This window comes from Scylla paramamosain, chromosome 14, assembly GCF_035594125.1.
Source record: "Scylla paramamosain isolate STU-SP2022 chromosome 14, ASM3559412v1, whole genome shotgun sequence".
Taxonomy (NCBI): Eukaryota; Metazoa; Arthropoda; class Malacostraca; order Decapoda; family Portunidae; genus Scylla; species Scylla paramamosain.
Window position 1 is genome coordinate 13,512,423 of NC_087164.1, and position 22,945 is coordinate 13,535,367.

The 22,945-nt window shown below is 38.1% G+C and overlaps 1 protein-coding gene across 2 annotated transcripts; it reads right to left on the reverse strand.

The window, feature by feature from the left end:
• Positions 1-194: 194 nt before the first annotated feature.
• Positions 195-22,305, reverse strand: LOC135106898 (rab5 GDP/GTP exchange factor-like). 2 transcript variants are annotated; one of them, XM_064016302.1, is made up of 12 exons: positions 22,160-22,305; positions 18,867-19,077; positions 17,237-17,394; positions 16,240-16,331; positions 15,366-15,531; positions 14,180-14,309; positions 13,590-13,687; positions 12,494-12,753; positions 8,359-8,490; positions 7,897-8,007; positions 7,582-7,710; positions 195-5,142 (listed from the first exon to the last, which is right to left on the reverse strand). In XM_064016302.1, exons 2-12 carry the CDS (start codon positions 19,070-19,072, stop codon positions 4,294-4,296), a joined length of 2,331 nt encoding a protein of 776 aa, XP_063872372.1. In that variant the 5' UTR covers positions 19,073-19,077; positions 22,160-22,305; the 3' UTR covers positions 195-4,293. The 2 variants fall into 2 exon arrangements, with proteins under 2 accessions (XP_063872372.1, XP_063872373.1); XM_064016303.1 differs by lacking the exons at positions 18,867-19,077; positions 22,160-22,305 and adding an exon at positions 18,072-18,373.
• Positions 22,306-22,945: the final 640 nt, after the last annotated feature.

The window sequence follows — 22,945 nt, forward strand, 5'->3', positions numbered from 1 at the left end:
GATAATCTCATGGGCAACCCTATTACAGCCCAGGAGCTTAAGCATAGCACAGTTGGCCACATGCTTCTATAGCAAGGCCCAGTGTGTTGAGAGGAAGAGCAAGAGAAGGTATGGCTTTGATCTTAAGTCCAAGGGTACAGAATTATATGATAAAACATCAAGAAGGCATCATAATAAAAATCAATAACATTAAATAAATTACATGAAGATTTTACTGTCTTTTAACAAGATTAAATAAATTACATGTAAATTTTATCTCTATCTTATAGCAATTAAGAGTTATAGGTAAATATTTTCATTTACTAAAACTATTATAAAATCCCAAGACTAGAAGTGACACTATCATATATAAATACCTTGAACTGCACAAGTTAAATGACTTTGGCCTAAGCTCTTTTGCAATTTGTGGTAAAATACATAGTATACCAGTTTACAATATTAAAGCCTTCACATTTTTCTACACTTTACACCACAATGGAGCATCACATTACACCTGCATCCACTTTATTCCTATGATAAGGTGTAGATACACTTTCACCACCATTGCCACACACCTGCTGAATGAAGGAACAAGATGTCTGAGCCCTGGCAGAGTAGTGTCTGAATTAACATTTCACATTTTAGTGCCAGACCATGACATATGGGAGAGCATCTGGTCTAAAATTCCAAGCTCCTTCTGGCTTGCATCAACCCTATCAAGCATGGCATTAATAACAGAACATGTATATAAGATGAGATTCAAGTTCCTAAATCAAAGAGGTGCTGAAAACAAACATTAGTCTGATATACAGTAACTGCAAAAAATCTTTGCATAATGAGTGCTATTAGATAGCTCTTGTATGTGATATACTACTAAGCAGTAGAGATGTGGAGTTACATGAAATTAAGGCTGGAATTGAAAAATATATCATCATTGCCATAACTCATCAGTGCTTTCAAGACCGGGAGAATGATGTCTCTGAATTAATATCATGTCTGCTCAACTCTATGCCTCTCCTTCAGGCAGTTACCAAGGCATACTTCATTTGACATCTTTTATTTCCCTTACAGGGCTGGATACCTTGTGAGTCTCTTGCACTTTCTGTGGCCTGAAATTATCTTTTCTCTGATGGTCATCCTTGTGATGTCTTCTTTCACACACACAGTCTCCAAGTCTTCTTCAATCTTGCTACTGATCTTCTTCAACTACCTCACACACCAACACTCTTCTGAGTACATCATCAAAGCATATAAAAATAAACAGAGGTAAATACAATCTTTTGACTAAATTTGTTTATATAACCTGTTCAAATCTTTTCTGTTTACTGCCTGTATCACAGAAGTTCACAGTAGCCCAGTCTGGCTCTTAGGAAATTTTCTTGCCCAGCTACTGCCTACAAGACTGAGACTCACACTAAGATTAACAGCCATGCGAATTTTCAATTAGAAACCTAAAAAACAAATAAAAATAGGGGAATGAATAGGGGGCCAGGTGACTGCTGTAAGGTGTTAGACTCATGACTGAAAGGTTGTAAGTCCAATATGATACCTGCTTTGGCCAGATGATGAGTGGCACTCTCTCAACTACCACCACTACCAGGCACTGTGATTTTACCATACACCTATATGACCTCATTTGTCTACTGCATAATATTATTTACTCATTTAGAAAAAAAATAAATAAATAAATAAAAAATAAATAAGTAAGAATACACTCATTAAGAGAGTTTCTATAACTTTATGCTGGATGCCTGATATAAGCATGTCCTCTGTAGAAATCCAGATCTATATAAAGGATGTAACATGAGTTTCTGTGAATATTGCTGGAGGTGAAAGTACTGGTTATTCCAAATTGAAATTCCAAATTCAAAAAGCACATTCAAGTGTGGCCAGGTGATGGATACAATGGCTGGGCTGGACAAGTGTTTGTGATGAAGAAACACCATGTCCACATGCTCCACATTACTGTAAGTATGTGATATTGCTGCCGTTTTTTCTCTCAAAACTATGCAATGCAATTTAAACATATTTACAATCACTGTCTCAGCATGAAACTGCAAGTGGTTGATGAATGGTAATTTGATGCTAGCCCTGCTCCACCTCTCTCTCTGTCCAGGGCAGGCATGGTGCCACATAGCCTATTATTTTATTTGTCATTAATTACAGCCATACTATCCTTCTGCAGTGTTTATTGGTCAATCAACTGTCTATCAATACCACTCATCTTGCTATGGGGTACTGTAATGCCCTAAAACTTGTAGAAATCATGAGTGAATAATTCACAATTTCACCATCAGATATACCCAAGTCAACAAGTCCCATCAGACATCCCCCCACCCAGCCACTTTATCTGTCACCTGCTAACACTTGAATTTCATAACATAGCTAAACAAAGCTTCAAAATTAATGTGTGCACAAGACATTTTCAACTTAGAATAACCTGTACCTCAGCAATATCTCCAGAAACTTGTGTTTTACCCTATAAACATAGTACACTCTACACATGTTACATGATAACTTTTATGGCATAGTTAATAGTTTACATTAAATGTTCCCCTGAAAAAAATAAAGCCATAACTCATACTTTAGCTATCATAATTATGTATATTATGTGTAAGGGTGGTATTAAAATCTTTTCACCTATCAACTTTTTTTCTTTAGCTGACTGTTTTCAATCTTTCACACTCCACTGCAAAGCTGCAACTCCAGCAATCTTCTACTAGTATTTTCATGGCTACTGTTCTGAAATCCATGCCTTGCAGTGCAAGTTTCTACTTACCCTCACTCCTATTCTGTCCATTTCAGTAGAGCATGAATTAACTATTACTTTCACTCCTTCATCCCTTTCACTGTTAAACTTTGGAATTATCTGGCTATTTCTGTTTGGTAGTATCAAGACATTTCTGGAACTAAATTGGCCTGTTTCAGAAATCTTTTATCTTTTAAACTTTGGGAGTTACGAACAAATCAGTGGGCTTTTTTATACACTCTTGGTGCCAATGGCTGCTCTGCCTCCTACATTATGGAAAAAATGGCTAAGAGAGTTAAGATATAGAGGCAAATCTCAATTTACTAACATTCAATTTACAAATTTTTCAGTTATGATGAAAATATTTGCATCCTTTTCCCAATTGCAGAATTTGCATTTGATACTGAATATCTAAAAAAAATTACCTAAAACACTGAAAATAGCTTACATGAAAATTTAATTATCTATGCCTATTCCTGATTGATTTTTTTTTTTTTCATTTATGAATGATTTTCATGTAAATCATTCATAAACCTGAATCAAACTACATGTGGTAGTAGGAAGCATCAAATCTCAGCACATCACTGCTAAAACCTTGAAGTGATCTTGCTTCTTACAACTCCTACCTCTCCCAAGGAATACCGCAGCAGTGCAAGAGAGAGAGAGAGAGAGAGAGAGAGAGAGAGAGAGAGAGAGAGAGAGAGAGAGAGAGAGAGAGAGAGAGAGAGAGAGAGAGAGAGAGAGAGAGAGAGAGAGAGAGAGAGAGAGAGAGAGAGAGAGAGAGAGAGAGAGAGAGAGAGAGAGAGAGAGAGAGAGAGAAAATAAATATAACACAGAGATATGTCCAAAAACTAAACTCAGGTAAGAAGAAATTATCCCCTGGATACAGTCAGTGCCAAATTACGATGTCAGAAATTTTTACAGATAAAAGCATTATATTGCAAAAATCAATAACCATCCTCTTTCAATTTGAAAAAAAGAATTTGCAAGGAAAAAATCATTGCTATGCAACTTCTTAACTCCCACACATTTCTGCCAGATAGAGTAAACACATCAGTACTTGACAATATCAGAAGCATCATCAGCAGTTGGTATCTCACACACCACTCCTTGTATTGGCTTATAAAAATGGTTGCTTGTTGGTCACTAAGATACCCACTCTTTCTGACTCCCCTGCTGATAATATCAAGCAACAGATGTATTTACTCTATCTGCAACAAATGTGTGAGGAGGGAACCTGTCACACTAATAATTTTCTCCTAGCCCACCTTTCTACACTATGGAAGAGGAAGGTCACCACTCCATGCAAGCTCCAAAGTTGTCTGGCACTGACTTACTGTGATGGCAATAGAGCTGATATTTTGCCCTCCAACCAAGTATCGGTCACACTGGTTACATAACCTATTTGGTGTTTGAAACCTGAGCCTTTGGGGGCAGTGTTTTCTGGGAAGCTTCTCATTAAAGATAGCCACAGCATCTCTGCCACAACAATCTTAAAGCATAGTACCTCATCTGTCTCTTTTTCCTATATCTTCTCTAATCACAACATCCTTCATTCTGTCATCCTACAAGAGACTATCAAATGTCTCTATGATATCTCCTAAAACATCACAAACTTTATCAAGAGCATCTCCTTTCTTTTCACTGCTTTTCTGTCCTGAAGCACCAGCTTCCTGCCTCTCCCCAGGAACAGAAGGAATGAGAGGAGGAGGAAGAGCAGGGTGTGATCCAACTAAGGGAGGAGACAGTGGATCTGAGCTACCTGGCTGGGACTGTTCAAGGGGAGAAGAGAGAGAATGCGTATTACCAGTGTCACAAGCTATACTGGGTATCTTTCCTCCCTGAACTGTAAAACCAGAATATGGTAATGAGGCCTGTCTTGACAGTGTGTCAGACACATGTTTCTCACTCTTTGTTTGAGGACTAGAATACTGCATCATGTTCTTTGTTGGCATGCTTGAATAAGATTGGTTAAGTGCAAACATGCCTTGGTTTGATGCCTGATTTGATCCAATTTCCTCAATATTTAGGAAATCCTTATGATTCTTGGTATTTTTTGAATGTTCAGTAGAACATATAGGGCCTATCAGGTCAGGAAGGCCAGAGGCTGACTCTACCGTGCCACTTTTGACTTCTTGGGAATCTGTATCAGGACCAAGGAGATCAATGTCTGACCCCAAGAGGCCTGATGAGCCATGCATGCTGTTGTCTGTCTCCTCAATATCAATATCAAGACTAAGGAGATCTGCTTCAGGGCCAATGAGCTCAGAGGCATTCCTGGAGGTGGATTTGGATACTTGGGTAGAGACATCTGGCAGGTCAGGAGAGGTTGTTTGGCTTCCTCCATCACCCAGTTGTTGAAGAAATGACAGAGACTGCTGGGCAGCAATAATGTCAGGACTGAGAGGAGGAACCTGTGTGTTTTGACAATAACATCAGTAATCATTATTAAGACCATTAAAAATTACCAATAATATCAAAACCTTACTTCTTACTTCTTCAAACCCTTAATACCTCATGAAAATTAGAGGAAGGTTGTGAATCTTGTAGGTCAGGTTAGTGACATACATACATCAAGATGCTTTTTGTGACTTAATGCCTAAAGTACACATCATATATATATATATATATATATATATATATATATATATATATATATATATATATATATATATATATATATATATATATATATATATATATATATATATATATATATATATATATATATATATATATATATATATATATATATATCTGTATCTGCTGTTTGTTCAAAAATAGTCCCCAAATGAATGACCATGATAGGGTTCAGCAGGACAGCAGCTAACTGCCTTAGAAGACAGATGAGAAATGTGGAATAATGATCATAACCACAGCAAGCCCATCTAGCACTAAGAAGCAAATCAATCTTGTACTTTTGAATCTCCCATCACCACTTGGAGAACAGGAAAAATGGACAAGGGTGAGTGCCTACCTCAGCATCACAACAATGTAAAGACAGTAGAGCACAACCACCTGATCTTCTGGATGAGATCAGCCACTATATTTCCTCAGGAATAAAAATGCAATAAGAAAGAAATTGGGATGTGGCAAGCAACACATGAGCACTCAGGACATGGCTAAGGAGGCAGTGTGTGACTCAGGCCCCAAGCAGTGCTTCCATTCAACTCAAACCAAGCAAATTATGCAATTAAGTTTATAGTTGGTGCAAGCAAACCTGCTTTAATGGGATGAGTGGTGCGCTTAAATTGCTTCTTGATAAGAACACACGCACTGCAGTGACCTGCCCAACAAACTATTGGAGAAGAATGGTGAACAGTAGCACTTTTGGAAATGTAACTTTAATTGAAGGTGCATTAAAAAAATTATGAACTAAATCTTAAGCCAAACAAAGAAAAAGGAAAGTTTTAATCTAATCATGTGATAAATCAAGATTATGAGCTAAACACTAAGCCTTTCAAAGTAACAGAAGCATTGCATTCAAACAGACTGTTCAGGTGGATGAACACCATTACTGTGCACCTGACATGCCATATCATTCAAGAAACAAGATAAAAATACCTATTCCCATAAACAGAAAGTTTCAGAGTAATTAAATTTTATTTAAGTGAGTGATATGAGAACCAAAACTCTTCAAACCCTAGTTAATGTAATACAAATCAAGACAAGGAACTGCTGACTACTGCTGAAGCAATCACCTGAGTTGGATGGCCCCAAGAGAACACAAACCAATTTATACAAAGACCTCCTATACAGACTATCTAAAACCAAGAAGACAAAACTGCTGCCATGAAAGTGCACAATATATTCAAGTAATTATGGTCTCATTCAAAGAGAGTGGGATATCAACTGACACACTGCCAGCACACTCCCATGCTACACAGGTACACCTTTATTAACCTGACATCCCTAGTTGGCAGCTTAGTGGTTTTGTTTGATTACAGATTGGTTTGGTTAGAATACATTTACCACAACAGGTAATCACCTTATCCTACCTTTAAAATACCCTGCATATCCATACAAGGAAACTTCAAATGAAAATCAGTTTTATCTTTTATGGCCAATGTGTAGTGTTTGCATTTTACAAAGCAAGAAGCACTTCCCTTATTTATTAGAAATATGACTAGAACTAAAAGTGAGTAGGTTACCATAATAACTGGAGTAAAACAAATTGTAATGGTTTGCTTGTGTTTGCCATTGATGCCAACATGTTTAAGCAGAAAGCAGCGTCACCAAGCGGTAGTGACATTAATGTGGCAACTCAGGAAATTTGATTATGTTATCTGAAACATGTGCCAAGTCAATGATGGAGTGGGATGAGTGATTGCTGGACTAGTGATGGCACACCTGTAAGGCTACATTCCATGCAAGTATAAAAGCTCTTAAAGTGCAACTATTCCTCCCTCTAAGAAAAATAATAATATAAAAATAAAATAATTAAAAAATGAAAAAAAAAAACCTGAAAATGATAGATTTGAACATTTGAACCTAGAATATCATTAAAGTTCAATGAAGAATAACTGAAGTCTTAATCCTGGTGGTTTTCTCAAATTGCCTCTGACCTAAGCAAAAACAAGTTATAGAGATAGTGACAAAAGAAGTATGTGGTACAATTTTTACCAATACAACAAAGTTAAGTAGAATCAGACAAAATTCAATGGTCTTTTTTCAGTTACTCATGTATCAGTGACAAATAACTCCACATGTAAGAAAAAATTTTGTGGTAATTTGTGAGATAACATAAATGGAGTAGTGGGCTGCCTTGCCTGCCTGCTTCCAAGACAGTGGATTACAGCCAATTTCTGGATCTAGCTTTGCTTGTCTACAAATAAAACAATACATTTACTTGCCTCAGGTGTCAGAGGGGACGGAAGGAGAGGGGAGGCTGGGAGCTCCTCATCAATGGCAACTTTACGGCAGGGATGGATGGTCAATGGATTCTTCTCCAGCACACTTGCCACTTCCTTGCTCACACTTTCCTGAATGGAGAACATAAAATAGCTGAGGAATACTGTCAGCCTGACTCCTTCAATAGTTTCAAAGCTGTAATCTCAAGGCACTAACCACTGCACTGCTTACACTTTCTTGAATATGGTAAAGTAATGTAGTTAGGATAAATTTACCAGTGCTCAGCTTTTTCCTTACAACACACAAAGAACTCCTACCTGTAGCTCATCCATCTCTTGCATCAGTTCATCCGAGTGAGTGACCAGGTGTTCCATTTTTGCCTGCAGGTCATCAAGAGTCTTCAAATTCTGTTGCATCACCCGCATTCCCTGAAAGTAAATTTTATACAGTGAATTGCTTGCATGGGGAAAAAACAGGAAAATAAAAATCAAATAGTTAATTCTTGCAAAGAGTAATCAGAGAGTCTTGAGCAGAGAACCACAGAGGAAACAAATTATAAGTTCACATCTAAATGTTAATCAATCTATCTATCAATGTACCAGATTGGCAATATACTCGTACATACAAAGATACAAAGCAATGTAGATAACTTGTGATTTCAACTTGTGATTGCAGCTGCTTCACACTATGACTAACCAGGTTGGGCATTCCACACACAATGAGGCAAACCTACCATTCCTCAAACCAACCCCCACACCATGCCTTTCCAGTGCACCCACCTCACAGAGCCAGGCATCACCATCCAGGGCATGTGGAGGCAGTGCAAGACCAGTCATGTAACGCTGGTATTCATCCTCTGTCAGGCCTAGGCTCTGTGCAGTGACATGCTCAATGAATGCCACTGCACAGCACTGGGGAGAAGATGCACCAACTTAACTTCTGAATATAGTGACCTTATCATTCTTATCTGAACTAAGTTTCAATAATCTGACTTAAGTTTTATGGCTGCTGCCTTAAAGTGCATGAGTTAGGCATTGTGTCTAGTCAAGTCCTCAGTCTAAGTCTCTAGCTTCAAACATTTTAGAGTTATATTAGATTATTCTGATATGTACAAAAAGACCACCTGGATTCTAAAGAGTTAACCTCCACACTAACAAGACATGCTTAAGGAATAAACTCCCAGGACTACTTGCATAAGACACACTCGACAAACTAAAGGCAATCCATCCTACACTATTCCCTAACCAACTGCATGTTCACCAATCATGAAATTCTCTTATTCACACTTATATAACTTATATATATTCATAATTCCCTAAACACAAGGTTAAGTTCATGTATTCACTGATTTCAGCCAATGATTGATGAAAAGCTCAATCTTATTTATGATCTGCAAAAGAATATTACACTAGTGTATGTCCCTAACAGTAATAACAGTGGTGGCTCTCTCTCTCTCTCTCTCTCTCTCTCTCTCTCTCTCTCTCTCTCTCTCTCTCTCTCTCTCTCTCTCTCTCTCTCTCTCTCTCTCTCTCTCTCTCATTAGCCCTAAGCACACTCCACTCCACATTTCATTCATTCACCTTCACTTGACACACTAAGCTCATTGTATTTACCTTCATTGTTTTCATCATCCTTTCTTCACAAACATACTCTCTTCTGTACATACAAGATGATTCTCCTATAAAGTGCACACACACACACACACACACACACACACACACACACACACACACACACACACACACCGTCACCAAGTTTGGAAAAGGATACAAGAAAGTTAGAAAGAATCTAGAGCTGCAACCAAAATGCCTGCAAGCTTAAGAGAGTATAGTTATGAGGAAAGGTTGAAGAGATTGGGCCTGACTACACTAGAAAAAAGGAGGGAAAGGAGTGATTTGATAGCAATATACAGAATATTGGAAGGAATGGAAAAGTTGAACACAACTTGATACCACATATGAGAGACACAAAAGGACATGGAAAGAGATTGAAAAGGAGTGTTTGCAGAAGAGACATCAAGAAACATAGCTTCTCACACAGAAGTATAACAGTGTGGAATGAACTTAAGGGTGAGACTGTGTGCAAAGACAATTCATAAATTTAAAGAAAATCTAGATAAGAGTCAATATGGAGACGGGATGGCACGAGCCTAGTGTGGCTCTTGTCCTGTATTTTATAACTAGGTACACAACAAGGTAAACACACACACACACACACACACACACACACACACACACACACACACACATACACACACACAGCAGTAGTTGTGGCAGGTGGACATGTCCGTCACAGCTCCAGCTCCTACCAGCACCTAGCCCACAATGTACAGGGTCAAAGACTGCTCATTCCTGTCTCCAGTATAAATAATAAAGTAAGGGAGAGAGTGTGGTAAAAATAACTATTGGAAGGAAGATTTTGGAGGGGCAGTGAGTTTTTTCCTGAATGTAAACAAATCACTTCACCCATGAGTCAAGAACAAGATGGCGCAAGGATCATCACCTTTTGGGGGCAGCAAAGCTGATTTCTCCAGATTCAGCGATGAGGAGCAGTATGTGGACAGAATGAATAGGAGATTGTGGAAAGCAGAGGTGGATTATGCAAAGTTAAGAGAGATGAGAGAGCTGCCTGAAGCAGTGAGAAATTGGAAGTTAGATATGAATGATGATCATATGAAGAGTAATTTGTGAGAACAGAGGAATATCAAGCAGCAAAAGAAGAGAGGGAAGGTGAAAACAAGAAATTAAGCAGAGGTACAAAAACTTGTAGATCAGAATAATAAAAATAAGGCTGAGATTAAAGCTTTAAAGAGGAAAAATGAGGAGCTGAAGAATAGACTGGAGAGGGAAAATAAACAGAGTGAGGATGTCATGAGAGGTAAAGTACAAGATATGATGAAACAGAAAACCCATAGCTGGAAGGAAGAGAGAGAAAAACAGAAAACTGGTATGAAGGAAATATTGAGACAACAAAAGGAGGAGCATGATAAGCAGATTAAAAAAAAAGTGGTTAGGATAATAAAGGAAAAAGAGCAAATAGTAAGAGGTACAGTACATAAGATGTGTGTTGTGATATTTGGTGATAAATAAAAAAAATTACCTATTAAGACTATAAGAGAAGGAGAGAAACTCAAGAGAGCAAAGGAGACAGTAGCAGTGGTGGTGAGTGAGGGAGGGAACAAACAATGGAGCAAACAGAAGAAGTTCAGAGGTTTGGCAAGTATGCTGAAAATGAAGTAATGCCTCTAAAAATTAGATTTAGTACTCAAATGGTAGCAGAAACTATGATGGCAGAGACATGGAAACTGTTTAAGATGGAAGACATGAAAATATATAGATAAGAAGAGATTTAAATGAGGATGAGAAATATAAATTGAGAGAGATGGGAGAAATTAAAGCAAAAAAACAAAGGACACAGGATCAAGTGAAAGAATTTGTATGGAAAATTGTGGATTTAAAGATAATTAAATGGCGGATGAAGAATGCCAGAGGAGAGAAGCAACAATAAGAGGGAATACAATAAAATTGAGAAGGAATATAATATAAAGAAAGTTATATACACAAATATAGATGAGCTTGTGTCAAGTACATTGGAACTAAGGGATATTATGGGATAACAAGCCAGATATTGTATGTTTAGCAGACACCAAATTAAAAGAGGAAATACAAATAAAAGTTGAAGAGGAAGGATACAACATTTGGAGAAGAGATAAAAAAGATAAAGGTGGGAAGAAGTGTTAATATTGGTGAAGAGTGACATCTTTGTTAGGAAGTGGAATACCATGATGGGATGGCACAAGTTTTGGGCATTATAGTTCAAGACAGCAAAAAGAAAAAGAGAAAGATTATTGTCACATATATACCACCAAACACAAATGCATGGAAGACAAATGAGCATAAGAAGATGCAAGAGGAGGTATGGAAATGCTTGGAAAGTATGATCAGAAAAAACAAACAAGGTGTTGCTTATGGGTGATATTAATTGCAAAAATGTAAACTGGGATGAGTTGGAGCTAGGGAGGGGTGTAGATTTGTAGAATGAAGAGATAGTGCAATTAGTAATGGTGAATACTTTGGATAGTGGATAGATGAAGATACAAGACACAGAGAAGAGTAGCCTTCAATGCTTGACCTAGTGATTACCTGGAAGCCAGAATCCAGGCCAAATATGAAGTATCTGCCCCCATTAGGAAAAAGTGATCATGTTGTAACAGAGGTTAAATTTGAAGGGATAAAGGCAAAGAAAGGATTGCAAAGAATACAGAAATGAGGAAATTGAAATTAATACAGAGTACAGCAACAAAGATGGTGCCAGAAATGAAGGAAAAGACTTATGAAGAGTGACTGGAAGAAATGAGATTAATAACGTCAGAAGAGAAAAGAGAAAGGGGAGACCAGATAACAATGTACAAACTAAAACCATATGGAAAAAGCAGACAGACAAGTTTTGAAGATGCATATAGATGAGGCAAAAAGATGTACAAAAGGACATACAAAAAAAATTAAGAAGAGTAATGCCTCAGTGACATCAAGAAATATAGTTTCCTGTACTGATCTCTGGAATAGTTTAAGTGAGCAGGTGGTTAAAGTTGCTAGTGTAAGCAAGTTTAAAGGAAAATTGGACAACTACAGATAATGGAGACAGGACAAATAAGCTTTAGCTTGGACCCTGTAAAATACAACCAGGTAAATACAACTGAGTTATAAAAAAAAATAAAAAATAAATAAATAAATAAATAAATAAAAAACTTTTGTCACCTTCAGAAACTGCAATCTAAGTCACATCTGGGGTGGAGAACATGAACTATAAGTGACCTGAATGAGATACATGTTGGTGAGAACAAAGAACAAAAGCTGGAGGAGGAGGAGGAGGAGGATATTTATCCTCCAATTTATCAATAAACAAGAAACTTACCAGATTGGTGAAGAAGTATCCTGCCTCCCCACTCTGGAGGCTACGCTGCTGAGAGAAGTAAGTAATGAAGGAGATGTTACTGTGGAGGAGAGGTGGGTTGGCCTGCAGCACACAGTAGATGAGGGCAGGTAGGAAGTCATCAGCAGAAGCTGGTGTGCCCGAGTGAGACTGTTTGAGGACCTGCAGTACATGGTGGGCAGCGGACACCAGACACTGCAGCTTATCTGAAGGCACACGTTTGCTGTTCATCTCGAGCAGCTCTGGAGGAGATGGAGAAGTTAAGTGAAGCATTTCAATGGACTGTGATGGGGATATGGTTGATGTCTGAGAGAAAAAGATCAACCCATTTCTCACAATATCAGATATCAGAGAATATTTTTTTTATTTTATTATCTTTCACATATTACTCTAATCAAATCTTTACAGTTTTCAATGTGATAGCAGTGAAGGATAATGTGTTCTGCATTATCATCAGTCTAACAAAAGTACTATTCTATAAGGAACAAATGAAAAAATTACACTTTTGTTATTTTCTCACTGCAATATGAAATCAGAGAACATCCATCTTTCACTTTCAAGATCAAGGGCATTAAAGTTGTTTAAACTTTCACTGATAGAATCAAATTGCAATAGCACTGAATACACTTAAATTCTAACAAAACTCAGCAGTTTTCAAATGAACTAAATAATACTATTTGTGAATGTTGCACCTTACACCATCTGCAGAAATAGGAGAAAAACACATTCATCCCTCCAACTCATAGAGCACTCAAAATGTTGTGGCATCCAAGTGGAAACATTTGGCTACAACACAGAGCAAAACAGTTAATAAAAGCAAGAGGTAACTAAGATAAAGAACTGTGAAAATTGCAAATGCCAAACACACTTTTGTAAGCTATCCTTTTTTTTTTTGGGTGGGGGCCTTAGTATGCTAACACAGCCATGTGTGTGTGTGTGTGTGTGTGTGTGTGTGTGTGTGTGTGTGTGTGTGTGTGTGTGTGTGTGTGTGTGTGTGTGTGTGTGTGTGTGTGTGTGTGTGTGTGTGTGTGTGTGTGTGTGTGTGTGTGTGTTTGTGTGACTGCTGCACTAGACTCACCTGTGATAACCAAATCCAAGGTTTCCCGCACTTCCTGACTGGACTCCTGCACACCACATTCCAGGTGTTGACTTGAGACCCATGCCAAACTTCGGATCCTAGAAGAAATTAATGGGCTGGATGAACCTATGTAACAAGCATAACATGGCAACACCAGAAATTATCAACTATCCAGCATTCAACAAAGTAAAGGATCTCAAGCAACATCAGGACCAGCCAATGAAACTCCAAACAGAAGTCTATAAGTTGATGAACTGATGGATGATGATGACATGGATACCACTGCCAGTCTCCAGCCCAGATGAGAAAGGAGTGGAGAGGACTCAGTAATCAGCATGCTAGTGGTGAGTCAATAAGGAGCTTCAAAAGATGACACTTATAGACAGGGATGAAAGGTGAGCATAGGAATGTATGTTATACAGGGACTGCTACATGCAGGCTTCGTGGCTTTTTACACTCACTTTTGTTCTCATATTCTTATCAAATTCATCATTCTTCATTAACATTTTACCTTGATCTTGGAGACGAGTACAACATAAGATTGAAGGACATATATGGGTTAGAAAATTAACTGTACATCACTCCCTCACCTGTTCTGAATTGCCAAATCCTTCTCTTCACAGATGGCATTCACAGCAATATTCAGTTGCTTGTACAGTCTTGTGGTAATGTATCTCTCTGTCAGCTCATTTATTTTGTCAATCTGTTCTTGAGATAAACCTGAGTAGAAGAATCATAATTACAAAAAATGTACTGGAAGGGGAGACTGTGATTGGGTCACTTGAATCACACATAAATACACACAATCTGAAATTAAACTGGGAAAGATATAGAAATCACTGACAGTAAGGATCAGTAAAATTACTTAAATGAGCCATGTAAATGGGCCAATAGAACACAAGATGGAAAACGGAATTCATTGCACAGAAGTGTCATATGATGGAATCTGGAAAGAACGACTCAGACCTACAAGGAAATATAATCATCTTTTATTTTCCATTGTGGAGTTGGACAGCTCATGAGTCCCTCTTAGTCTTTGCAGTCATTGATGATCTCTTTGATGTTGATCTCTGCCATACGTTCCTCCACACACTGTCTCCAGGTCTTCTTCTGTCTTCACATCGGCCTCCTTCTAACTATCTACAACTCCTCCCTCTTCCTGATATATCTGAACCTGCTGCAGCAAATTCACTGCATTCTTAACTCCACATCTTTTCATAATATACCTATGTTAGGAAATTATATGACTTCAAGAGTGAATAAAGAAAAACCCAGGAATGGTGATGCAGGATAATCTGTCCCCAGAAAACCACATAAAAAATATCTGGAAGTACATATAGAATGGCAAGAAAAATGAAGGTGCTTACTAAAAAAAACAATAATAAAAAAGGGAGCGGTAATAGTTTTCCAAATGCAGCACTGGATCTGTAAAATGTGTGCAAACAATATACACAAGTTCAAAGAAATATATGACATCTATGTAATACAAAACTAAATATAATAAGCTCAACTAAATCCTGTAAAAACACAAGCATGTAAATATAAATGGGTAGAAGTACACACACACACACACACACACACACACACACACACACACACACACACACACACACACACACACACACACACACACACACACACACACACACACCCCTATGTACATTTTCAGTTTGTCAACTGCCTAAATAATAAACCGTTTATTATTATTATTATTATTATTACACACACACACACACACGCACACACACACACACACACACACACACACACACACACCTTCATACACTGGCTGCTGGGTTATCATGTCATTCATGGTGGTGTAGAAGTCTTGTATCTGCTCACTGGATTCATCAACAGCCTGAAACTCCACCACTCTGAGCATCTTCTCCAGGAAATTGTTAATCAGCTTACTGACGCCACACTGCACATCTTTGTTCAGGCTCTGTCGGAGAAACAAAGCTGCTAATACAAAAAATGATTAATGGTTGAGTAATATAAGGTGACAGTCATGGTAACAAGCAGAGTAACCTACTGCACTTAACACCTGTGTTTTGAATTTTCTCTCAACCTTAAGTCCTCACGATATCTAATTTGCATCAGGGGTTCCATTAGAGTTACCTATATATTTCTTACTTCCACCAGCTTACTATTTTTCCTTTCATTTTCCTAGTACAACTTTCTGTTATGCCATACATACATGCAATATTATGTTAGTCTCCTTATAAAACCTGATAATTGATAGATTCTTAGATAAGAGGACTGAAGCAAGAATAAAAACTCTTAACACTGAGAAAGGGAATGTAGTATGCTAAATTGACTTCTAACCATGACTTTATGCCTTGTGAGACTACACTGTTTAAGATATGCCAGGCTGACACATACAAAATACACACACACACACATACACACACACATGAAAGACAAATAACACATAGACAACAACAGCTGACACTAAATGATGAATATGTTTAGAAATCAGTATCAATAACAACACTGCTATCTATGTGGCTGTAGTGTGACCCAAGAACACAAGAGGCCTTCTGTAATCTCTATCAGCAACAGAGTTCACAATCTCTCTCTGTCTCTTTCTTGTCTTTATTTTTTTCTCATCTTTTGTCTCATTTCTCTTTTCTCTCTCTCTCTCACCTACCTTGAGGAACTCATTGAACTGCTGGCCTGCTCCCTGAGACTCCATGCTCAGCTGCCTGACAGGCCTAGAAGTCTCTCCACCCTTACCTCCCTCTGTGGAACAAATTCAAGAAGCATAATCACTACGGTATCAATATTTCTGTGTTTACATTGGTCACTAAGCTACAATTTGTTCCCAGGTCATAAGCCCCTCCTGTATACTACTGGTTTCCTATATCAGTGGCTAATCTTAAAACTTCTCCACAGAATATCTCTCAATCTTTTGACTGCATAAACAATATAAATGGCTGAAAGAGAAGATTGTGAATGTACACCAATGTCCCATTCTTACATTGGTGAATTTGGATGGTGAACACCTTGTAACTTCAATGCAACTCATTAGCAACTAATTCATGGCTGAATCGCCATGTGATGGTGAACATTTTGGACTGTTAAAAATATTTGCAGTTGAGTGGCAGATCATTCACAAACCATTCTCCATAGTCCCAGAGGATTCACATTTGTGTCATAACGAGGATGCAACACGTTTCGTAGTACATTTGCAGGATATTCGCGAAGCATGAGTTGCCATCAAATTCACTAATGTGGGAATGGCTTCATTTGCATTTAAACTTAGTTTGCTAATATGAACTAAATATATGTTAATACACATCCTCTTTCTCTCTCTCACACATACACACACATGGCCCACTAGTGTAATGGTTAGCACACTCAGCTCACAACCAGGGGGCCAGAGTTCGATCCCTTGGGTGGATGGAGATTATTTGGGTGTGTCTCCTTACACGAGTAACCCCTGTTCACCAAGCAGTAAGTAGGTATGGGATGTATGTCAAGGAGCTGTGACCTCGTTGTCCCAGTGTGTTGTGTATGAGTGGTCTCGGTCCAACCCAAAGATTGGTCATTACGAAATCTGAGTTCTTTCCATAGGGGAATGGCCGGCTGTCTTGAGAGAGACCAGCAGCAGACTGTACAGTGAATACACACACACACAGACATACCTTTGCCTTGTGACTTCCGGAAGATGGATTTGACAGCCTTGGTCTTCTTGTCAAGTTGTTGGCGCCGTTTTTCCTCAAAACGGTCAAACTTCCTGCTCATGATGGAGGTGGCTGATGATGTGAAGTCGGAGACATCACTCACTGATCGACTCACTTTGCTGGGAAAGGAAGATAATTATTAAATGTAGTCACAGACATCAGGATTAGAGCAGTGGGACAGAAAAAGAGTCCTATCTATTTTCTCTTTTGCCAGCCTGTCTGCAGTTCCTCATGTCACACTCCATCTATATACACTACTCCACACCTGATCTCTCTTTATTCAGTCTCCTCTTCCCTCATCCACAGACACCCTGCTGCCTTTCATGACTTGCAAGTGATCCTTCATTTGTCACTTTGTAAAACAACAGTATTTTCTCTAACGGTTTCTCCTAGCTTTTTTTTTAAGTCATACACAGTTTTTTTCTCTATTTTTATTCTTCTCATATAATCCTCCACTCTGTAAACTCTGTAACTCCCTTCCTGCTTCTGTATTTCTTTCTGGCTTTGACTTAATACCTTCACTGCTACTTGCCATATCTTTCCTTACTCATAACTGCTCTCAGACATCTATTCTTGTTCTACAGCCACCACCAAACATTGTACTAGCTAGGAATTGCAAAATCTATCCTTTTTAATGCCCTTCTTTCTTGTAGATGCTTATAAAGACTTCATGCATGGCTTCTAGTGCTGTGAGGGAGGTTCCACAACATTTGTCCTCAAATTTTGGATAACCTTTTTGACTGAATTCTTTGGGGACTAGCATCTTCAGTGTGCCTAACGGTTTGAGAATACTTGCCTTAATCTCACAGTGTTGAAGTCAATCCACTCGACTTGCTCTTCGAGAGTCATTTTGTTCACCACTCTCTTACAAATCTGCTTTTCTTTTATCTAAATCCTTTCCTTTTTAATTTGTTTTCCTATAATAATTTTTTTATTTAGTGGTTGAATTACATACTTAAATGAAAGTGAATGTGTGTGTGTGTGTGTGTGTGTGTGTGTGTGTGTGTGTGTGTGTGTGTGTGTGTGTGTGTGTGTGTGTGTGTGTGTGTGTGTGTGTGTGTGTGTGTGTGTGTGTAGAGGAGAAAAATTATGCACCACAATCAAGCTCACAGCACAAACATTCCTTCCAAACTAACAATCCTCATCACCACATCATACCTATTCTTCCTCTCATGATCCCAAAACAATGGCAATATCTATGAACAATGACAGCAGATTCACCACAAACTGATAAAGAGACAGATAACCTGATGGTGCCTGCCTCATTGTGTTCCCTTGCTGTCCCTGCACAGTAAGTTTCCATTCTGTCTTAAGTGCTTTCAACACTGTCAAAAGTAGATAGGTAAGAGAGAGAGAGAGAGAGAGAGAGAGAGAGAGAGAGAGAGAGAGAGAGAGAGAGAGAGAGAGAGAGAGAGAGAGAGAGAGAGAGAGAGAGAGAGAGAGAGAGAGAGAGAGAGAGAGAGAGAGAGAGAGAGAGAGAGAGAGAGAGAGAGAGAATTAGATAGCAAAAGAGGGTGAACAGAGTAATAAAAAGGTAGAAACAGAGAGATATAAATACAAGTAGATACTGGGACAAAGAATGCACCCTCACTTGCGAAGCTTCAGGGAAGGATGGAAGACAGTCTTGCGCTGCTGAGTCTGGGCGAGGTGCTCCTTGTAACACTTAGAGCAGTGACCCTCCCATGCTGGGTTACCATAGAATCCACAGCCCTTGACACACTGCAGCTCCCCTTCCTTGATGTGCAGCCTTGTGCCCGTCCAAGCTGAACTGCTGCTGCTGTCACTGCTACTCGACATGCTTTCTGGAAACAAACAAGTTATATGCATTGAATTTAAATACATCCGAGTTTTTTTTTTTTTTTTGCAATGTAAGCGGGGCACTGGCTAAAAAGAAAAAAGTACCAATCCCAAAAGAAAGGACAAAAATCTAAAATTGGAGGGCAAATGTCTTGAAAGCTCTCTTTTGAAATAATTCAAGTCACAGGAATAAGGAAATACAGAACCATGCAGAGAATTCTAGAGTGAAGCAGAAAAAAAAGGGATGAGTAACTAAGAATACAGGTAAACTCTTGCATTAGAGAGGTAGACAGATGTAATGCCTTGGTTTGGATTATCATGGAAGCACTAAGAATTTGATCTAAAGAGATGGAACCTCTGTCATAGAAACAAGTCTGACACTTTACCAGTCAGGCCACAATGATCACCAAGACTTGAATGGATCTTGGTTGTCCTTAACTGTTCCATCATTACACTACAACAGTAACAGAATTTGGCATGATACTGTATGAAACTTGACATAAGAAATAGATATTTTAATATTCATAACTAGCAGATTACTTAACAGCTAAGCTCTTGGGGTGTAGTATGGCTGGACATGAGACCATCCCTTTCCACCAGGGAAGAATAGGGCTAAGTGTGCTGTGTATACAAGTGGTTGGTGCTTTGTCTGGGCCACCTCATGTGGGATTGCCAGCCTGGTATATAGGTAAACAGATTGAACAGACTACAGGTATAAACATGATAATAATGACCTTTCAACCATAGGAGCCAATGACAGTAATGAGAGAAATGATCCAGAGCTAGAGTCACTGACTTGCTTCCCTGGAATCTCCTGAGTATCTACTTATGGGTAAATGTTAAGAGTAACCTTGCTGCAAAGATACTGAAGGCACCATATCATTGGCTTATCAAAGTCTCATATAATGTCTCCACTAATCAGTCAATGTTAGTTTTAGAGATGCATTTCGCAATCTCTTTTCTGTTTCCCTGACGGGGTTTTCAAGTGTGGAGGTAGCAAATATCATTGAACTTTGCCTTCCTCACTTGCCCCTGGACAGAACAAACCAATAATGCAATAAGCACCTATTCCAGCATTGCCCAGCTCATGGAACCTTCAATGCAAATCATAACACTTTTTACTAGCAAACAATAAATGTGTGCAGTGGACTTTCATCAAACATTGAAGCTGAAACAGCAAATGCATTCAAGAAATGCCTGGATGACTTTTGGAAGTATACTGAACCCAAATACAATCATAGCCACAGCCAACATACAATCTAGCTACCATTTGAGAGCGCAGCACAGAATCTTTTCAACTAGCCTGCGAAATGTACCTAAGTGTACCTAACCTGTGGCAACATAACATAACCTAACCTGTAGTTTCAAGAACCTCACACAGCAGCATTGGTCCTGTTGGTTAATACTGTTCTAGCATGTAGCCTTAATGATAATGTAAGAAAGAAATCCACAAACCAGCTGACAACACTGTGTGGAGATTGTGGAAATATCCTCAGCCTATTAATTTTGGGACTGACAATTAGGGTAAAATAAGATGCTCTTTCAAACCATAATCTACACAATGAAGGGATCAGCTGTGAAATTAAAGAACTGCATGTTTTCATCTGATCTAACCCTTAGATGAATATGTTAATGGTGGACTAGAGAAATAAACTAAATCACACACTGATGGTTTGTTTCTCAGCAAAACATAACACTTTTCAAATTGTGATCTACACAATGAAGGGATTAGCAGCGAAATCAATGAACTGAATGAATGTAAACCTAACCTAACCTACCCCATAGATGAAAATACTTATGTTATTTCAGTATTACCCTCTAAAGATAATATTAACCCCTGCTCCTTCTCATTCTTATCTTGTTTTACTCAATATTGCTATATTTATGAGCTTAGGCAGAAATGCAGCAACTTTTAATGTGACTTTTAATCACACACAATGATACTTCTTCAGACCTGTTTCACTTTGTATTGGTTCTTAGGTCACCCACTCCTTGCTTCTGCTGTCTCTTGCATTGCTTCTATTTCTGTTAGAATGTTTCCTCAGTCCTTTTTTCCCCTAAGTCTTTATTAAAAACCTTTAAACACATTTTATTTTTGCTACTCGAGTTTCTTTTTATCTTGTCCATTATGCAGAAACACTATACAGGAGCCACACATTTTATATTTCATTATTATTTGTTTAATTATCAAATACTTTACCACTTTTTTTTCTGATTCAGCTTTATCTCCATATAATCCCATTACTGTGTTGGTTCCTCCATCCTCTTCTTGTAACCTCATATGCTACTACTTCTTCTTTTGACATTTTGCTAGAGTCAGGGGTTGGTGCCATGTACGACTCCTCCAGTTGCTTCTGTCCTATGCATCTCCCTCTGTGACTCACATCCTTTGCAGTTCTACAACAACTCTCTCCTCTTTCCCTCAAATGGTTTCCTGGCCTTCTCTTCCTACCCCCTTTCTTATTCCAGTTCATGTGTACGATAATTCCTTTTACTTTGCCGGTGAACACTGACATGATGATAAAATATACTAAGTGATGAGGAATTATTGTAAATTTTTACCATTATTCCTCTTCTAAATTATGGTTATTACTGCTGTCACAAGACTCCTTCTCTGATCCTCGTACCTTTAACACTCCATTATCAGATGTTAAATAGTCTCCTTAACTAAAAAAAAAAAAAAATAATAATAATAATAATAATAATAATGATAAATAAATAAAATAAAATAAAATAAAATAAATAGATAAACAAAATAAAATTTAAAAAATCAAGTTAATCCAACAATTTCTAACACAAGCGTGACTGAAGCAAATTTTCTTAGCTTACCTTCATATCTTTGCGTTTTTTATCTTATCTCATCCGTAATTTGATATTTTTATGGACTAAAAAAGGAGCATAAAATATTCGTACATGCCTAGGAATACTGACAGGTTATGTACAGTGAAGGAAAACGAGACAATAGGAAAACAGAAAAAAATGGTCGCATATTCCCTTCACAGCTCCACAAATCCTGCACCCAAGTTCTTATTCTTCTCTCTCTGGTGCTTGAGAATAAAAGAAAACATAAGAAGCCATTATCCTTACCTTGCTGCTTCCTCGCCTCCTTATCTTACTCCTAGTGGTGATAACTAGCAAGGTGGCGAGTTACTGACAGAAGGTAAACAAGGCTGAGTTTCGGTCGCTTGTTTACTAACTCTGGTCAATCAAGGAGAGGCACGTTTTCCTCTGCCTCTCTAGTCTCTGTTCTGATACACTTAAAGGCTCTGTGCGTTTACAAATTAAATAAAACAAATTAGTAAATTAACTATTATTCATTTTCCGATCGTTATTCTTTTCTTCCCGTCTCTAGTCAATTAATTATTCAGGCGCACGTTTTCCTCTGCTTCCCTGTCACTTCTGAAGATAAATAAAAAAAATAATAAATTAATAAATTATAAGACATTGATGATGATGATAATTCATAATAATAATACTCCAGCTGTTGCATTACTGAATTCTTGAAAAAGTAAGAGTAATGGTACCAACCCCTCAAAAAGGGTGAATTAATGATCCATTGAAAGGGCGTGTTATTGAGTCAAATTATAGGTACCAATAAATCAGGACAAGAAACGTTGCCTTTATTATCACTGAAGACCTGTCATCCCAATCTCACCCATATGAAGATTGGCCACCAAATGTAAATGGGATAACCTGTTTTTTTTTCAGGCTCATGTACCCATTCTGGGACAGGCGGATATCAGAGCTGTCTGGGGTCCTCATTCTAGTCTTATTATTGTTTCAAATTTACTTGGTACATAAAGGAAGCAATTATCACTCCTCCCATTCTCTCACAAGCAGCAAAAAGATGGTTATTTCAGTATCCATTTTCAT